The 16869-nt window shown below is 43.4% G+C and overlaps 1 protein-coding gene across 1 annotated transcript in view; it reads left to right on the top strand.

Moving 5' to 3' along the window:
* Positions 1–3571: 3571 nt before the first annotated feature.
* The window catches only part of PLEKHG1 (pleckstrin homology domain containing, family G (with RhoGef domain) member 1), a 175567-nt gene continuing 162269 nt past the window's right edge, over positions 3572–16869 (top strand). Inside the window, exon 1 of the mRNA XM_011943778.1 lies at positions 3572–3810. Coding sequence (XP_011799168.1) covers positions 3732–3810 — 79 coding nt within the window. The 5' untranslated portion in view covers positions 3572–3731. The remainder of the gene's footprint in view (positions 3811–16869) is intronic.

The following is a 16869-nucleotide window of genomic DNA, read 5'->3' as shown; positions in this document are numbered from 1 at the left end:
AGGTTGTGATCCTTATCCTAGAAGAAATGAAAAGGCATGGAAGAGTTTTCAGCTGATGGGGTAAGGATAGGGTGACATCAGGTCTGCCATTTGAATGATCATGGCACTATAGTTCTGCTCCCCTCCAAAGAATATTTAGTAGAATGTTATACTAGTACAGATGGAAGATGACCAGGGTAGAGATGGAGAAAAAGAAGTGACATGCAAGTGAATTAAGAAGTAAAGAAATTGACTAGAGATGGTAATGATTTGAATGTGTGGAGTGATGGAAAAAAAGGTGAAAAGGATGGCTCTGACATTTCTGGTTGGCAGAACCCCACAAATGATAGTGACATTCCTTGGAAGAAGGCCCAGTTTGGGAGGGAAGTTGTGTTTCATTCTGGGTATATTACATTTCAGTTTCCTGTGAAATCTCAAAGCTGAGCTATCAAATAGTCACTTGGATATACTGGTCTGGTGCTCAGAAGTTTGGGCTGAAAATATAAATGAGTCATTGGCTGATCCTGCAAAGGAGACTGAAGAGGGATGTTGGTACAGGGAGGAGGAAAACCAGGATTCTAAGGGGCTATGGTCCCCAAGGCAGGACAGTGCTTAACATGAAAACAGTGGCCAGAAGTATCAGATGCTTCCAAGAAGTTATACACAGAAGAAACATAAAATACCAGTTGGGTTAAGCAGCATCATATTACAGAGAACTGTTTTGGTTGGCGGGGGGGGGGGGGGGTGTGGTGAAGCAGGAAAGAGACTAGATTGGCATGAGTTGGGGAAGAGATGAAGACAGTGAGTACAGATAGATAACCCATTTGTAGCTTTTATACTTGAAGGAAGAAGAGGGCTACAGCTGGAGGAGGACACACTGAGAATCATGGGAAAGTTGCCTTAGATGGGCAAGTTTGAGCACATTTTCCCACCATTAGGACAGACAGAGACGAGGTGCCCTTGGGAAGTAATGAACATTTCTAGGCAGTAATACTTATATAGAGTCCAAATTCTATATGAATTTACAAATACATTTTTTGTGGATTAACTTATTTTAGCAGAAACCATACATGCATTGGTGTTTCCACTGCTTTTCTCATATACATGGCCCCCGCAACGCTGAGGACCATACAGACAGCATGGGAGTTAGCGAGTGCTTGGGTGAATTCTGTGCAACATCCAGTTCAGAACAGTTCAGCCTGGGTAGTGGTTATCACTTCGAGAAAAGAAAGGATAATAGGCCGGGTGTGGTGGCTCATGCCTGTAATCCCAGCACTTTGGGAGGCTGAGGCGGGTGGATCATGAGGTCAAGAGATTGACACCATCCTGACCAACATGGTGAAAACCCATCTCTACTGAAAATACAAAAAGTAGCTGGGCGTGGTGGTGTGCGCCTGTAGTCCCAGCTGCTTGGGAAACTGAGACAGAGGAATCACTTGGACCCAGGAGGCAGAGGTGGCAGTGAGCCAAGATCATACCACTGCCTGGTGACAGAGGGTGACTCCATCTCAACAAAAAAAAAAAAGAAAAGAAAGGATAATAGTGGATCATCTTTTTTTTATTTCCCGTCTTTAAAAAAGAGTTGTAGAATTTCCTCCATGTTCTTTGTATTGAGAATTCTATATACACAGATGGTTCTACATCCTCCAAATTTAGAAAACCTTTTTTCCCCATCCCCTGGAGTAGTTAGCTTTGCACAGCTATCCTTCCCTAAATGCAGCCCGGAGCAGAGTCCCGGTGGTGTCTGAGAGAACCCAGCGATCCGGAGCCAACTTGAGACCCTGTAGTGCAGGGAGACCCTGAAACCTGTGAATGAGCTTCCTGAACCCAAACTGTGCCGCTCCTCAATTTCTTTTTGGCCTTGAGTACAGAACGGAATTTGCAGCAGCTGATGAAGTATGGCTGAATGGGCCAGGCAGTGATCCTTGAAAGCTAAACCCCATTCTGCAGCGTGCACAGAGCATGCTGCTTTGCAGTATGGCTCCACCCTTGATGCTAAAAAAAACCTATTAACATAAAGACTCTGCTTTTCCTACAGTTGACTGTGCCTCAGTATATCTGGTGAGGGGCAAGCCTGATGCCTGCTCCCTAAATCCCCCCTTCCCCCACAGTTAGGCTAAGACCACCTTGCTGAGGCCTGAGCCTGCATGTCCGGACCTTGTGCTGGTAGGCCCAACAACACTCCAAAAAGAGCCACCACCTGTGGCAAAGTTGTCAGCAGCTGAGTCAGCTGCCAAAGTAAAAAGTGCACTAGAGCTGCTTACCAGGCCACGATAAAGGCCACCTGCAAGACTGCAGAAGCGAACTGTGGCACAAAATACTGTGCTGCGAGTGGCCGCATGAGAAACCAGTGGGCCCACACCCACCGTGCCCCATCTGTCAGAAGCCACCGTCTCTGAGGATCATTTTGTTTCTCAAGTGCCATGTCCCTGAGCCAGCCCACCAGACATGGAGGCTTGGGGAAAGGACAGCGAAGACCCTCGTCACCCGGCCAGGTTCTGCCCACTTTGAGAATTTGAAACCAAGCAGGAAGGCAGAGGAAGACTAAATTCTCACCTTTATTGCTAATAAGCTGACATTGGAGATTATGTCTCATGTCTGGGCCTGTAGGCGTCTTAGTACTGAACTCAGAATTGGAACCTTCCTAGGCGACAGGCTGACCTGAGCAGCCCTTCACACACAGGAGCAGACATTGCACCTGAAAGGGGGAGACAAAGCGGGTGCTACTGGTGGGCAGCTCTGTGCCCTGAAAGCAGGAGTGCATCCAGATCATGCCTGCCCAATTTTCCCTTCCTATGCATGCCAGTCTAATTCTTGAGTCCTGTCCCCAAGAGAGGCATATGGGGGTTAAAGAGAGACCAGGAGCTCCTGAAGGACCACCCAGATGGAGAGAAGATCAGGAGTGAGGTTGAAACATGCCACACACAGCCCCACCCTCACCCCAAGACTCCTCCCTGACATTATAGTACGAGGTCAAGTATTTGCTACAGAGTTGGATAGCATACTTAATGCTGATGGCTTTGTGCGCATCTTAACAGTTGACAACAACATCATCACAGCTTGACACACATTACTTCAATTAGCATGTGTTCTGTGTGCTCAGAACCACATTAGACCCTAAGAGACTCCAGAGAAACACATGGCCCAATTCAGCCTCATCCTCTGTAGAGGGCAGATGGGGACAGTATTTATGTTTATGAAATTTAGAGGATAGTTGTCAACTTGTCACGGTAGGACATTAGCAACAAACACCCATGAATGAAAGTTTGTTGTGAGCCATGCTGGCCTTTAAACCAGCCTTCAGGATGATTCTGGTTTTCTAGATGTGTTTCCTTTCTCAGTGTGTCCCTCTTCATGAGAGGAGAGGGGTTGTATATTACAATAAGACAGGTTTGGGACGGAAATGACTTCATGGGCTCAGTGTTGAGCTGCTTCCCTTTGCATCTCGAGGGAAGGTGTGGTTCACCCACAGCAGGTCCGGTGAAGGAAGCACGTGTGTGTGTGTGGAAGGGTGGCGCTGACCTCCCAGGCAGGACATTACCCTTCTTCCTCTTCCTGACCACGTTCCCACTGCAGTCACGGTCATCGCTCAGCTTCCTGTTGGGGGAAACCTTGGACACTGTGCACCCACCTGCTATAACTGGCAAACTAAGGATGACAGAGTGTTCAATGATGCTGTTCAACTTGAACCCTGAGTTGATGCACGGACCGCTCTGTGCTAGTATCCAGGGCATAGGACATCTGAAGGATAGATGGAGCCATTCTTGGTGGGGCGGAAGAGGCAGGAAACTGTTGCTTGGACAAATCGTATTCTGGGCCAAAGCATCACAGGTGAGTGAAATATGGGAATATTGAGGGGGCCTGGGGTGGAGGTAAGATGAGGCGATCCTATGGTATGGCACCTGCAGCCAGGGTGGTGGCAGGGGCAGTGGCAAGCAGTGGGTTTCATGGAAGGATAAAAGTATCAGGCAGCCTCCTCGAGTGGAGACCACGGGTAGATGTCCCTGGCCTCCGGGACTCTCTTCACCCAGCAATGTATGTGCTGGGTACATACGCTATACTGGGTACAAAGAAGGCTGTGATCCATGACTTTCAGAAGCCCTCAGGCTAGTAAATTGGCATCTTCATACTATCCTTGGATCAGATCGAGGCTGACAATGTGAGCAAATGTGGAAAGCTTTAGAAGGCTCCCTGGCACTATCTTAGACCTCATAGAACAGCCATTTCAGAGCAAGTCCTGGGAATCTGCATCCCCTTAAGTGCCCCCGGAGGCTTGGGGATAGATAATTGCATGAGACAAACTCTAACAAGTAAATCATCTCAACAGAGTGCGAAGAGTACTGTGACTGGCTGTTCAGGGAATGACGAATGCACAAAGGAGGTTCCCCTAGGTGGGAAATTCAGGTGCGGGGTTGGGGACTTGTATTTGAAATTTCAACCAGCTCCATCCACCTACTTTCCCACATACCTCCATATCCTGTCTGGTGGCTGATGGCAGCAGCTGTGCAGGGGTCTCAGTGGCTGAATTTGGGCAGTTTGCTGTGCTTCCGAAACGGTTCTGGCCTACCCTGTGTCTCTCCTTGGACTTCTGATTGGCCCGTGGGGGATGGGGATTTTTGGATCTGTGGCAGCAGTAATGATCAAGGCCTCCAAGAAGAGCTCCATTTGCAGGGTGTTAGTAGATTTTTAATAGCCTCAATACTGCGTCCTTTAGATGTGTTTCTTTTCTCAGTGTGTCCCTTTTCATGGCGGGGACAGGGGGGTGTATCTTATAATAAGACAGGTTTCGGGAGGAAATGACTTCATGGGCTCGCTGTTGAGCTGCTTCCCTTTGCATCTCCGGGAAAGGCGTGGTTCACCCGCAGCAGGTCCGGTTAAGGAAGCACGTGTGTGCGTTCAGCATTGCTGCGTTTTCCCTGCCACCTCACCCTAAGGATGGGGTCAAAGTTGCCTTCTGCTTGTCTTGATAGAGGCTCTCTTCAACTCCATACCACTCCTAATTCTCAGCCCACGCAGTCTCCTACGGTGGAACACGAAGTTCCAAAGAGATGGTTCCAGGTGAATGCACAGCTGTGTTCCCGCCTCCTGATACTGTCCCCAGTGAGTGACACTGGGTCATTCCTCAAGAGCTCTCCTTAACCCCCTCTTCAAGACAAGACCAAACCCCACACTTGAACACTGGGCTCCCCTGCTCTCTTCCCTGATGCCATCCCACTCCCACAGGGCATGACCCCAGCAGAAGACAGCTTTCAGCCTGTCTTATTGACTCTGGGTGTGACAGGAACGGAGATTTTGAAGGCCTCTTTGCCCTTTTCCCTAGAGAGTAGGTGGCTTTGCCCCTGAGCAGCTCTCCCCTGAACCCATCAGAGCCCAGCTCAGCCCTCTGTGGCAGACGTGGAGAAGGAATCCCACTCCAGTGAGGAAGGAGAGGCACCCCACAAGGAGGCCCAGGACACATGCCTCTCATCAAGGGCTGCCCCTCCGAGATGGTGCTGCAGGAATCCTGCCCTGAGATTGGGGTGTGGAGAGAATAGAGCCAATAGCTTCCTACTCTTCTACCATTTTAAAATCCCATCCTGCATTTCGACTTTCCTTCTGACCACAGTGATACCAAAGGTTTTCTGAATATTGGAAAGGTCAAAATAATAAGGTAAATGTCAACAAAATGAATATGTAAGGTGTGTATCCTCGAAATACTCTTTCTTTGGTAAATTGTAATTTTATTTAAATGTGATCAGTTTTAGGTGATTTGGGGAATTTGCCCACTTCCTGCAGAAACCATCTTGATCTTATTAAATTAAATAAGATATAACTAGGGAAGGGGAGAAAAAGAGTGAAATCAGGCATGGATCATTCCATCTGTGTAACCCATAAAAGTCATAACAACAGTAAACAATACCAAAACTCTCAGGCGGCGTACAGCTAATTCAATCTCGACTTCTACCACTTAGGCTGAAAGAATATAGCTTACAGAGATGGCTAAGGGAGCCTAGAACTTTCTAGAGCTACTTGCTCCTCCCCCTGCTTTAATGCAGTCATTGGTCACTGCCCAGTGTGCCCCTGGCATCTGACCAGTAGGGGGCACATGTGAGCAGCGTCCTATATGAGCACAGCACAGGCACCAGCTGGTCAGGATGAGGCACCTCTACCTGGGCTCCATAGGAGAGCTAACTAGGTCATTGGATTCGATTCATCTTTTTAAAGTCTTTGAGAGTTTACTTGATTGGGATTTTTATTAAATCTCTTAACCAACTTTCCTCATTCTCAAATGCCAGTGTAATTCTGTGAACACTCCAAACGTTAGAAATACTTTTCTTATATTGTAAACAAATTCTGTTTATGTAGAAGATGATTCTCTTTGGAAAAACAATTGCCTGAAAGCTCTTCCAATTTAGCAAGGAACATAGTCTGAGAAAAGAGAAATAGGTACGCAGGTACATGCTCCGCCTCAGCCCTCCCATGTGTGGTCATTTTTGCTTGTTGAAAAATTAGACTTTAAGTAAAAAAAGAAGCATCAAAAATGATCCCTCATATAAAGGAGACTGCCTTTATAATATTGGCCATTCTTTTCAGTTGATTGACTTTATTCCTATTCTTCATTTTTATTTTTGCTGTTGTCTGTTTTTCTCTTGTCTCACCTCCAAGCTTTCTTTCCCTGAGCCTCCCAAGGGAGGTCTGACAACGCAAGAAGGATGAGAATGTGGGCGGGAGATGAGGGTGGGAGGAACTGCCCAGACCTGTCGGGCTTGGGTGTAGCACCTGCAAGGAGAACATGATTCTCCTGCGGTGACAGCCTGACCGGGCCCCCCCAACCACCAAGGCAGGACCACGGGGACCCGGGGAGCATGCTGCCAGCAGCCATGGTGGGGGCTCTGGTCAGAGGATGGAGGAATCGAAGCTCTCCTCGAAGGGCTGAGTCAAAACTTGTTATCCCACCGAGCCAAGATGGAATTCCAATTCAGGGTATGTTTGACAGCTTGATGTGGCTGTGTGGCCCTTTGTAAAGGGTCCAGAGGGTGATCATGAGCTTATAAGCTTTTCTCCACCTTCAAATGGAATTGACAAATCCAGAATCTGTTTTTCTTCTCGGGTTATCATAAATTGTGACTAATTTTACTTGTGGGAGGTCTATTTTCCTTTCCTATCAGACTTCAGTAGTCACATAGTACCTTCAGTAGTCACATAGTAGAAGATTATTACTACCTTCTTTTTTTCCAGAGCTGTTATTTTAAGATGGAATTCTTGTTCTGCGGTATTTGTGTTTGCCTAGTAGGATAAAAAAGGTGTACTGGCTTTTGGCAAATTTTAGTCTAAATCACATCACTTTATTATGTCTGGAATGGGAGATGGGGAGAGTACTTAATTTCTGCTTTTTCCCAGTAATTCTATTTATTTTCTGTTTTGTTACTATTGTTTTGAGGCAACAATAGAACTAGTGACAAAAATGTAGCTTTCTTGTTAACTTAGTTCAAAGGGTTATTATGGCCTTTTTCTGAAATAAATTTTCATTAGAATGAAATACTTTGGAAATACCTGACCTCGTTCTTTTCTGTCTGGACCTTGGACTCCTTAATGGTACTTACTAGAAGGGAACTCTTTGGTCTTGCCGATGATCAACCCATGGGAGGAATGCAGTGCCAGCTGAGGAAGCAAGTCTGAGCCCAGAAGTCATAGACTCCCGGGGGCTGTCGGAGCTGGCCTGCTGCCCCTCCAGGCTCTCATCTGACCCCACGCCCTGAGAGTTTCCTAGGGAGTAAACACAAGTGTTGTTGCCTTTCAAGAAATAGGTATTGCAAGCAAATATATACTACACATTTTTTTAGGCAGTGGCATGCTCTGGTCTGTAGCTAATCTACTTTTAAGAGGTGTAAAAAACAAATGTTATCATCTGTTTTGTTTGGACAGTGGTTTCCAGCCATACTTTTCAGGCTGGCTATATTCAAGAAGAGTCCAGCCAAGAAACTCTTTTGAAAATAGCCTGATAAGTATTCATTGCAAGGTAGTAAATTTGTCATTTAACCCCGTATCCAAAAGAGACAAGGCTGTTCTATGTTCTAAACTGCCAAAAGATGAGTGATTATTTATAAAACCTAGGCATTCAGTAAGAAGTGCAAATCACAGTATTTAAAAAATTAATCACCTGATTTTGCTCCTTTGCTTCTCAGATGAGAAAACAGAGCCCAGGGAAGTTGATTATTGAGCTTCAGGCACCACAACCAATGAAGTGGCAAAGCAGGCCTGGAATCACATGTCCCAGGCTCTTAATCTTACATTTTCTTTTTTATTTATTTTTATTTATTTATTTTATATTTTTTGAGATGGAGTCTCACTTTGTCACCCAGGCTGGAGTGCAGTGATCTTGGCTCACTGCAACTTCCGCCTCCCGGGTGCAAGTGATGCTCATACCTCAGCCTCTTCAGTAGCTGGGATTACAGGCACGCTCCACTATGCCCAGCTAATTTTTGTATTTTTGGTAGAGACAGGGCTTCACCATATTGGCCAGGCTAGTCTTGAACTCCTGACCTCAGGCAACCCACCTGCCTTGAACTCCCAAAGAGGCCTTCTCTCTTTGGGATTACAGGCATAAGCCACCAAGCCCAACCATTTAATCTAACATTTTCTCTCTTATCTCATACTCTCCTGAAAAATTTGACAAATTTCTGTAACAATATTCAGAGCTTTGCAAGGTAACAAAGTAAAAACATAGTAAAAACTATGCTAACATGTAAAAGATTTTTTAAAAAACAGTGTATTGAGATATAATTCAGGCCGGGCGCGGTGGCTCAAGCCTGTAATCCCAGCACTTTGGGAGGCCGAGACGGGCGGATCACGAGGTCAGGAGATCGAGACCATCCTGGCCAACACGGTGAAACCCCATCTCTACTAAAAAATACAAAAAACTAGCCGGGTGAGGTGGCGGGCGCCTGTAGTCCCAGCTACTTGGGAGGCTGAGGCAGGAGAATGGCGTGAACCCGGGAGGCGGAGCTTGCAGTGAGCCGAGACCCGGCCACTGCACTCCAGCCTGGGCGACAGAGCGAGACTCCGTCTCAAAAAAAAAAAAAAAAGAGATATAATTCACACAATTTACCATTTAAAGTGTACAAGTCAATGGTTTTTAGTATATTACATTATTTACTTTTTAAGGTGTGGTAAAATATATATAACATAAAATTTGCTATTTTAATCATTTTAAATGTACAATTCAGTGGCATTATATTCACAATGTTATGCAACCATCACCAGTATTTTTATAATTTTTTATCACCCCAAACAAAAATTCTGTAACCAATAAGCAGTAACTCTGTTCTCCTCTTGTCCTGTCTTTAATAACTTCTAATCTATTTTCTGTCTCTATGAATTTGCCCATTTTCCTCTGGGAATTTACTAGCTACTTTGTATGAGTGGAATTATCTAATATTTATCCTTTTCTGTTTGACTTTTTTCACTCAGTATTTTCAAGACCCATCCATATCGGAAGTTCATTTCTTATGACTAATGAAATGGTCTGTTCTAATTCCCTTTTATTTCATTCTCTCTCCTTTTAATACACTTTAATTTCCAACCTGGTCATGAAATCCTTTAAGTATTTTTCAATCTATTGGTATTTTTATATTTAAGTTATTTAAATACAACTTAAGTGTGAAGAGACTTTTAGGACGGTATTTATTTTCAGTTAGTTCTTTAAAGGCAGGAGCCATATGTTAATCTTTGTTAAAAAAATCTTTTTGTCTCTAACAATTAGTCCAGGCCCTGGCATAGAATAAATACTTAACAAATTTATCCTGAGATGGACAGATGGATGATTCTTAAGGTTTTACTTTTAGGTATCAGAAAACAGATTTTAGCTGGGTACGGTGGCTCATGCCTGTAATCCCAGCACTTTGGAAGGCTGAGGTGGGTGGGTCACCTGAGGTCAGGAGTTTGAGACCAGCCTGACCAACATGGTGAAACCCTGTCTCTACTAAATACAAAAGATTAGCCGTACATGGTGGCACGTGCCTGAAATGCCAGCTACTCAGGAGGCTGAGGCAGGAGAATCGCTTGAACCCAGGAGGCAGAGGTTGCAGTGAGCTGAGACTATGCCATTGCACTCCAGCCTGGGCAACAAGAACGAAACTCTGTCTCAAAAAAAAAAAAGAAGAAGAAGAAGAAGAAGTAATATGGTTTTTGAGCTTTAGTTCTTTATTCTCTGGAATAATATTCTCTTTTGACATAAAAATTTACAGTTGCAATTGTTTCCCACTCCATAGAATTGGTAAATATAAAATATAAAATGTGTTGAATAATATAAGCATTTTACTGTGCCATGTCAAAAGTGAACTCAGGAAATCTGACAATGGCTAGTTCCTGCCTTTAGTGACCTTCTGTTGGTGTTTATTACTGAGGGTGATGGGAGTCTCCTGGATGCTCAACAGTGTGAATTGAGATAGGTCCTTTAAATTCATAACTGCTCTTTTGTTTATTATATTTTATTTTGGAATTTTTATATTTTGAAAATTTTATCTTTCCATAAGTCATTGGGGGTATGGGTGGTATTTGGTTACATGAGTAAGTTCTTTAGTGGAGATCTGTGGGATCCTGGTGCGCCCATCACCCGAGGGGCATGTGCTGCACCAAATCTTGACCCCACCAACATGGTTACTCTTTCTCAGTGCTGGACTCAGGAACTGACAGCAGTCAAGCCAAAACAGAAGCTGCTACTACTTCAAGAAGCCTTTTCACACCTCACTAGAGTAAGGAAATGGAACACAAAGGTTTATTTCAGTGGTTCATAGTTTTCACCTCCGAATATCAAATGTAACTATGCTTCTCTAATGGTTCTGTCTCCAAGTAAAGTAAGCATGCATATATTTGTATATGAGTAGTCTGCCATTCAGCACACTAAAACATGCCGTTCCTGAGCTTCAGCTATTTCAAAAGGTGTGGAGGATGTGAGAGGAAGGGTGCCAAATAAAACCGTGGATTAGGAGTTAAAATTACTGTAGGATGTCTTTACTGGAGATGATTTCCCATGCACTCTCTCAAAGATCTAATCAGGAACAAACGTTTGCACATTTTATGTTGCAAACAAGTTATTTGGTTTGTTGAGTGGAACCATGGTTATTTTCATGCCTGTGTGATTTCAGGAATTCTGTTCTCCTACTTTTGGGAAGCTGCTTCAACTCACAGATCCTTGCCTCCCATGAACACCTGAACGGCCTGTGGGCTGTGTTGTTCTTCTGCAACCCAGCGCATACATTGTTCACTTTCCCCATAGTCCTCCCTCATCTGGATGATGAACCCAGTTAGATCTCTATGGCCTGATACTCTCTAAATCCACCATGGCGGGTGTCCTACACAGAGTAGGCACACAGTGAATATAGCAGTGACTTCAGAAACCTGAAATACAAGACGTTATAAAAGACAGAGCCTGATTCTTATATATGGCCTGTGTAATCTGTCTTGATGCTTTGCAAGCCAAACCAGATACTTAAGTTATTATTGCTTTTTACATTTCAAAGGCCTACAGACTGCCATTGGCCTAAATATAAAATAATAATTTCTGTCTGTAGAGCTGTACACCCTGTAGTCGAAAAGAAAGCCCTTCCTTCCTCATTTCTTAATGACAGCCTATAATCATCTCTGAGCAATTTTTAAGATTTTTTCTAAACCACCATTTCCGTCATTATGTCGGCTGGGGAAGAGCCTCTTCTTCTATCAATAGAATGGTTCTCATTCCTTCCCAAGTCCAACCACCCACCTTGTGAGAAGAGGTCGTTGTACATCTCAGCCAACTTTCTTTTTCAACAATTATGTTGGGAGAAATATCAGATGATAAAATCAGTTAATCACCAAATATTTACTGAGGACTTGGGAAAAGTTTTGGGGAGCCATTGGAGAGAATATGACTGAACCACTGTATGTCCTACCCGAACTCTATTTCCTCATTCACTTCCAGCCTAGGCTTGAAGGAACAAGAGACAAGGGGTGGATCCAGGTTCCTGTCTAGCTGGGACATGGCCCATTTCCTCTGCAAGGCCTGGGAGCAGTTTGAGGAAGCCTGGTTAGGCATCTGTCAATCCCAACTGAAGTCACTGTTTATATGGGGTGAGGAATTTTTAACCTCACCCCATATAAGGCCTAACAACTTCAGGTATGAGTAAAATAAAGACAGAAATTGCACATCACAACTTAATGTTTGTTGTGTTTATGTACTGAAAGTATTTTATGTTTGTAAACTCAAAATTAACCCCATTTTATAAATAATGGTAATGATTATAATGGTTTAAAATAATTTACTGTATCTGTCACTCTTTTCTGATGGAATTTAAGAGACTCGCATACTCTTATTTTACTTCAGATCAATAATACAACTTTTTTTCCCGTATTTCTTCATAATTAACTATGTAATTATCATTTGATAAAAGCCTCTTATTTTAATTAGAATAATATGATCATGGGCTAATGACTCAATAAATATTCACTGAGCAGCTGCTATGTGGAAAACTAATGGCATGCTGGAAAGAAAAGAATTTTTCCTAAGGCTTGTCCTTGACCTCAAAAAAGCATTTGTGATCTAGAGAAGACAAATTTAAAGAAATGCTACAAGTATAATATGAATAGGCAGAATTAAATAAGTACTAAATGAATATCAGAGGGAAAAAATGCTAATTTTAAGGGAGATATAGAGTTTCCCCAGTAAGTAGAATTTGAATGGAGCCTTCCAAACCATTGAGGATACTTTCAACTCTGAAATTCAGGCCAAGAGAAAGTAAATATTTGCTTTTGTCACACTTTCAGTCTCTTTTAACTTATGAAGTTTCTACTAAGTCAAACTGAAATTAATTAGTTATACTGTCAGAGTGAGTGCGTTGGTGATTTCTCTGTGTAGAAAACAGTGGAAAGGCTATCCAAGGGCAGGCGTTGGCAATGAACAAAGGCGCAGAGGAATGAAAGCAAATGACATTTGGGGGTTGAGATGTCCATATGGCTGAAGTTCCAGGTCAGAACATAGAAGGCCTTAAATGCCAAGATAAGGAGCTTGGACTTGATCTGTAGACCTCAGGGAACTGTTCCTGCATTAGGATCACCTGAGGTCAGGAGTTTGAAACCAGCCTGGCCAACATAGTGAAACACCGTCTCTACTAAAAATACAAAAATTAGCCAGGTGTGGTGGTGTGCACCTGTAGTCCCAGCTACTTGGGAGGCTGAGACAGGAGAATCACTTGAAGCTGGGAGGCGGAGGTTGCAGTGAGCCAAGATCACGCCACTGAACTCCAGCCTGGGTGACAGAGCAGGACTCTGTCTCGAAAAATTAACAAACAAACAAACAAAAAACCTATGTATGACTTATTTGGTGTCTCTCTACTTCCTGGAAATTGCTTCTCAACTTTTGGCTTCTCTCTGATCATTCTAACTCTGGGACTTGGAAGCTCTTATGTCAGCAAACAAAGCCCACAGCGGCTTCCTTCTTCCCTTTGTGTGATCAGCCAGTGATTCAAATTGCCATTGGAATAATCTCTGAATTCCCTGGAATAGACTCTGAGGTCCTGCATCACTAACCACCCTCTCTTTGGTCATACTGCAGCACAGCTCCTTGGTTCAGGCTAACCACTCCCTCATGTGTTTCGTCTCTCCTGGCCTGGCTCTCTTCTCCAACACTTAGCTGCTTTCTCACCCCGTCTCTGCACATCCTCACCCATCACCTTCTTCCAGAGCCAGCTCGATGCCCAGCCCTTGGGAAAGCATATATGGCCCATGTTGTTACATTCATAAATCATACAGCAGCATCTCTGGAGTGTCTCCTTTGCGCAAGGCTATGAGAGGAATGCACAGCCATGAGTGGCCCGGGTCGGGATGCAGGGACCTCGTGACTAGCTCGAGAGGCAGGGCAAAATGGCAAAAGATGCAAACAGTGCTTCAAGAGAATGGAAGCTGTGTCACATGATAGTTTAGATGTCATTCCCAGCCAAGTTGGTATAGGCTTTGTATATAGTTATTGCTTCCCTCATCTTCATCTTTGTAAATGCTTCTGGGAGTTTACATGGGAGGCTTTGAATCCTTGACTGTGATTCATTCAAAGACATGTAGCACAGATCTAGTTTATAAGAACCTTTGCCAATGAACATGGCAGAATGTTCTGTTTTATGTCTGCCATTAGTTGTTAGGTGGGGGCCGTCCCTGTTCTGGCATGCAGGACTCTGCTACTGGAAATTATTATAGCATACAGAGTAAGAGTTCCAGTCCCAGACTTAGACTGTCTAGGTTCAAATGCCAGTTTCACTCCTTACTAGTTGTGTGACTTTGAAAATTATTTCATCTCTCAGTGCCTCATTTTTCTCAAGTAGGGATGATAGTAACATCTGCCTTTTAGAATTGTTGTGGGCATTCAGTGAATTAACTTAAAGAGAAAATGTTTCAAATAGTGCCTAGGTGGGCACGGTGGCTCACAGCTGTAATCCCAGCACTTTGGGAGGCTGAGGCGGGTGGATCACCTGAGGTCCGGAGTTGGAGACCAGCCTGGCCAACATGGTGAAACCCCGTCTCTACTAAAAATACAAAAATTAGCTGGGTGTGGTGGTGGGTGCCTATAATCCCAGCTACTTGGGAGGCTGAGGCAGGAGAATTGCTTGAACCCGCAAGGCAAAGGTTGCAGTGAGCTGAGATGGCACCATTGTACTCCAGCCTGGGTGACAGTGAGACTCTGTCTGAAAAACATAAAAATAAAAATAAAAAATAAAATAGTGCCTAGCACATAGCAAGTACTCAAAAAATGTTAGCTATAATAATTGATTTATATTATTAAGTAGTCCTCATGACTGTGTAATTACCATCTTTTTAAGTGTTTTCTAGTCAATTCCTAGTAACTGGAACTGCAGTTCTTAGTAGCTAGGGTTATCAATATATCTGCCTTCTGTGTTGGTAAATTTTTATATGTCTAAAGTTTTAAAACCTCTGCATAAACATTCCCCCTGGAAAACTAGACTCAATGGTATTTTATTATTCCTACATTGACATTTTAATGGCCAAGAATGGCTTTTAAAAGAATTAGGAAGACACACGGCATCTGTCAGTCTCGATATCATAGTTCCTGTTATGTTTCTGTTTCCATGTGAACCCTGTTTTTTCGAAAGTTTATAAGTCTTTTGCTCCATGGTGAGATTCAGCAACAAGTTTCTATTCCAAAGAACAATATTTGTCCTACTTGAAAACCTACTCTGGTTTCCATTTTCTTTGCTCAATGGTTTATGCTTCTAGAACTTGAATTTTGTTTGATGTTTTTGCCAATACGATTTTTCATATTTGGTAATTTTACAAATCTTCTTAAAAGCTCCAAGTCTAGCACATTTTCCTTTGGTTTTTAGGTAGTGAGCTGCTTAATTTGGTTTTAAGATAAGGGTATAGAAAATATTAGGAATTCACTAGAAATATATCTCTGTTCTACAAACTAGGATCCTAGACTGTACTGGGTATATCTTCCTTATAGAGAAAAGAGCAGATTCTGCTTTCCTTGAAAATTTAAAGTATAGAGCAGTGGTTAAGAACACTAAAATCCTAGCTCTTCTACCTAACATCTGTGTGATCTTGGACTTGTGTAGCTTGCCTAAGCCTTGAATTGCCCATCTTTCAAATGGGAGCGATGGAATTCTCCTGAGGACTGGATGAGAACATGCATGTCAGTTGCTTAAAGTTAAAAGAAAAACAACAAACAAAAAGCCATGCACACCCAAATGTCCATTATTATTGTTTCACAGAGGTCTGACTCCAGAGTTTCTCTCATGAACTGTATTTCTGGTTGTTGATATTTTCTTGTAACAAGATGGGCCCTCCTTGAATGGAGGAAGATTTTGTGTTGTAAATAGCTGTAAAGTGACTAAGTAGATGTGGTTCAGTCATACTTGTTGGGAAGAAAGGGCAGGAAAATATAAAACTAATACAGACTTAGTATCTTTACCTTAAAAATGTTAATTTTTTACTTTCTTGGCCACTTTCACAAGAAGTCTAATGAAATGGAGATATTCTTTATAGAAGTTACATGGAGGGGGCAGAAGACTGGTGTGCAAAACCCTGGCTCTATGTCAAGGATGTGATGAGGAAGAATTCAGATCAAAGAGACTATTTTAGGATGTCCTCCCTCTATCAATAGTTCTTAAAGTCCACATATCCTTTAAATGATTTATTTGACAGCTTAGGTTGAAAGTCCCTGGGAAGCCTGGCAGAGGAACTCGTCCTAAGACCAGGAGACCCAGGGTAGAGCCGCAGCCGGGGAGAAGCAGAGGGCTCTTTGAGCGTCATCTGTTTCCCCTTCTCCCTGAAGCCCAAAGCCACTTCAGGGCCTGCAGTGATGGCAGGCTGCCAGCTTCAGAAGAAAGTCTGCAGTTTTCCATTTGAGATTAGAGGATGACACTTAGACATTTGATCATCTTACATTAAACACTTTGAATATCTCATTACACACACACACACACGGCACGTGCACGCACTTTCTCCCTTCTTCAAGGATGCATTAGCATTGGTTCTGGCGGTCTGTTCTTCAGCCCCGTTAATCTGACTTTGTGGGTGTGTTTCATAACAACAGCATCTCCATGCAAACTGCACAAAAGGAATCTTCAACCAACCAGAAGTTGGAAATGAATAATTGCTTCATGAGCGTAATTTTACAAGTGATTTTTTTAAAGTCTAGAGATACCAGAAATTATTTGTGAGAGGGAAAATGTCTCAAGGTAAGTATATTTTAAAAGTATTCCTGTGTGCATGAGACTGAATCCCCTGGTGGTGGTATGGTGGTTTTAGAAATCAAACTATAGGGCCAGGCGCAGTGGCTCATGCCTGTAATCCCAGCACTTTGGGAGGCCAAGGCAGGTGGATTGCTTGAGGCCAGGAGTTCAAGACCAGCCTGGCCAACATGGT

This window comes from Colobus angolensis, unplaced genomic scaffold (assembly GCF_000951035.1).
Source record: "Colobus angolensis palliatus isolate OR3802 unplaced genomic scaffold, Cang.pa_1.0 Scaffold221, whole genome shotgun sequence".
NCBI lineage: Eukaryota > Metazoa > Chordata > Mammalia > Primates > Cercopithecidae > Colobus > Colobus angolensis.
This window is presented reverse-complemented; position numbering and strand designations above follow the sequence as displayed.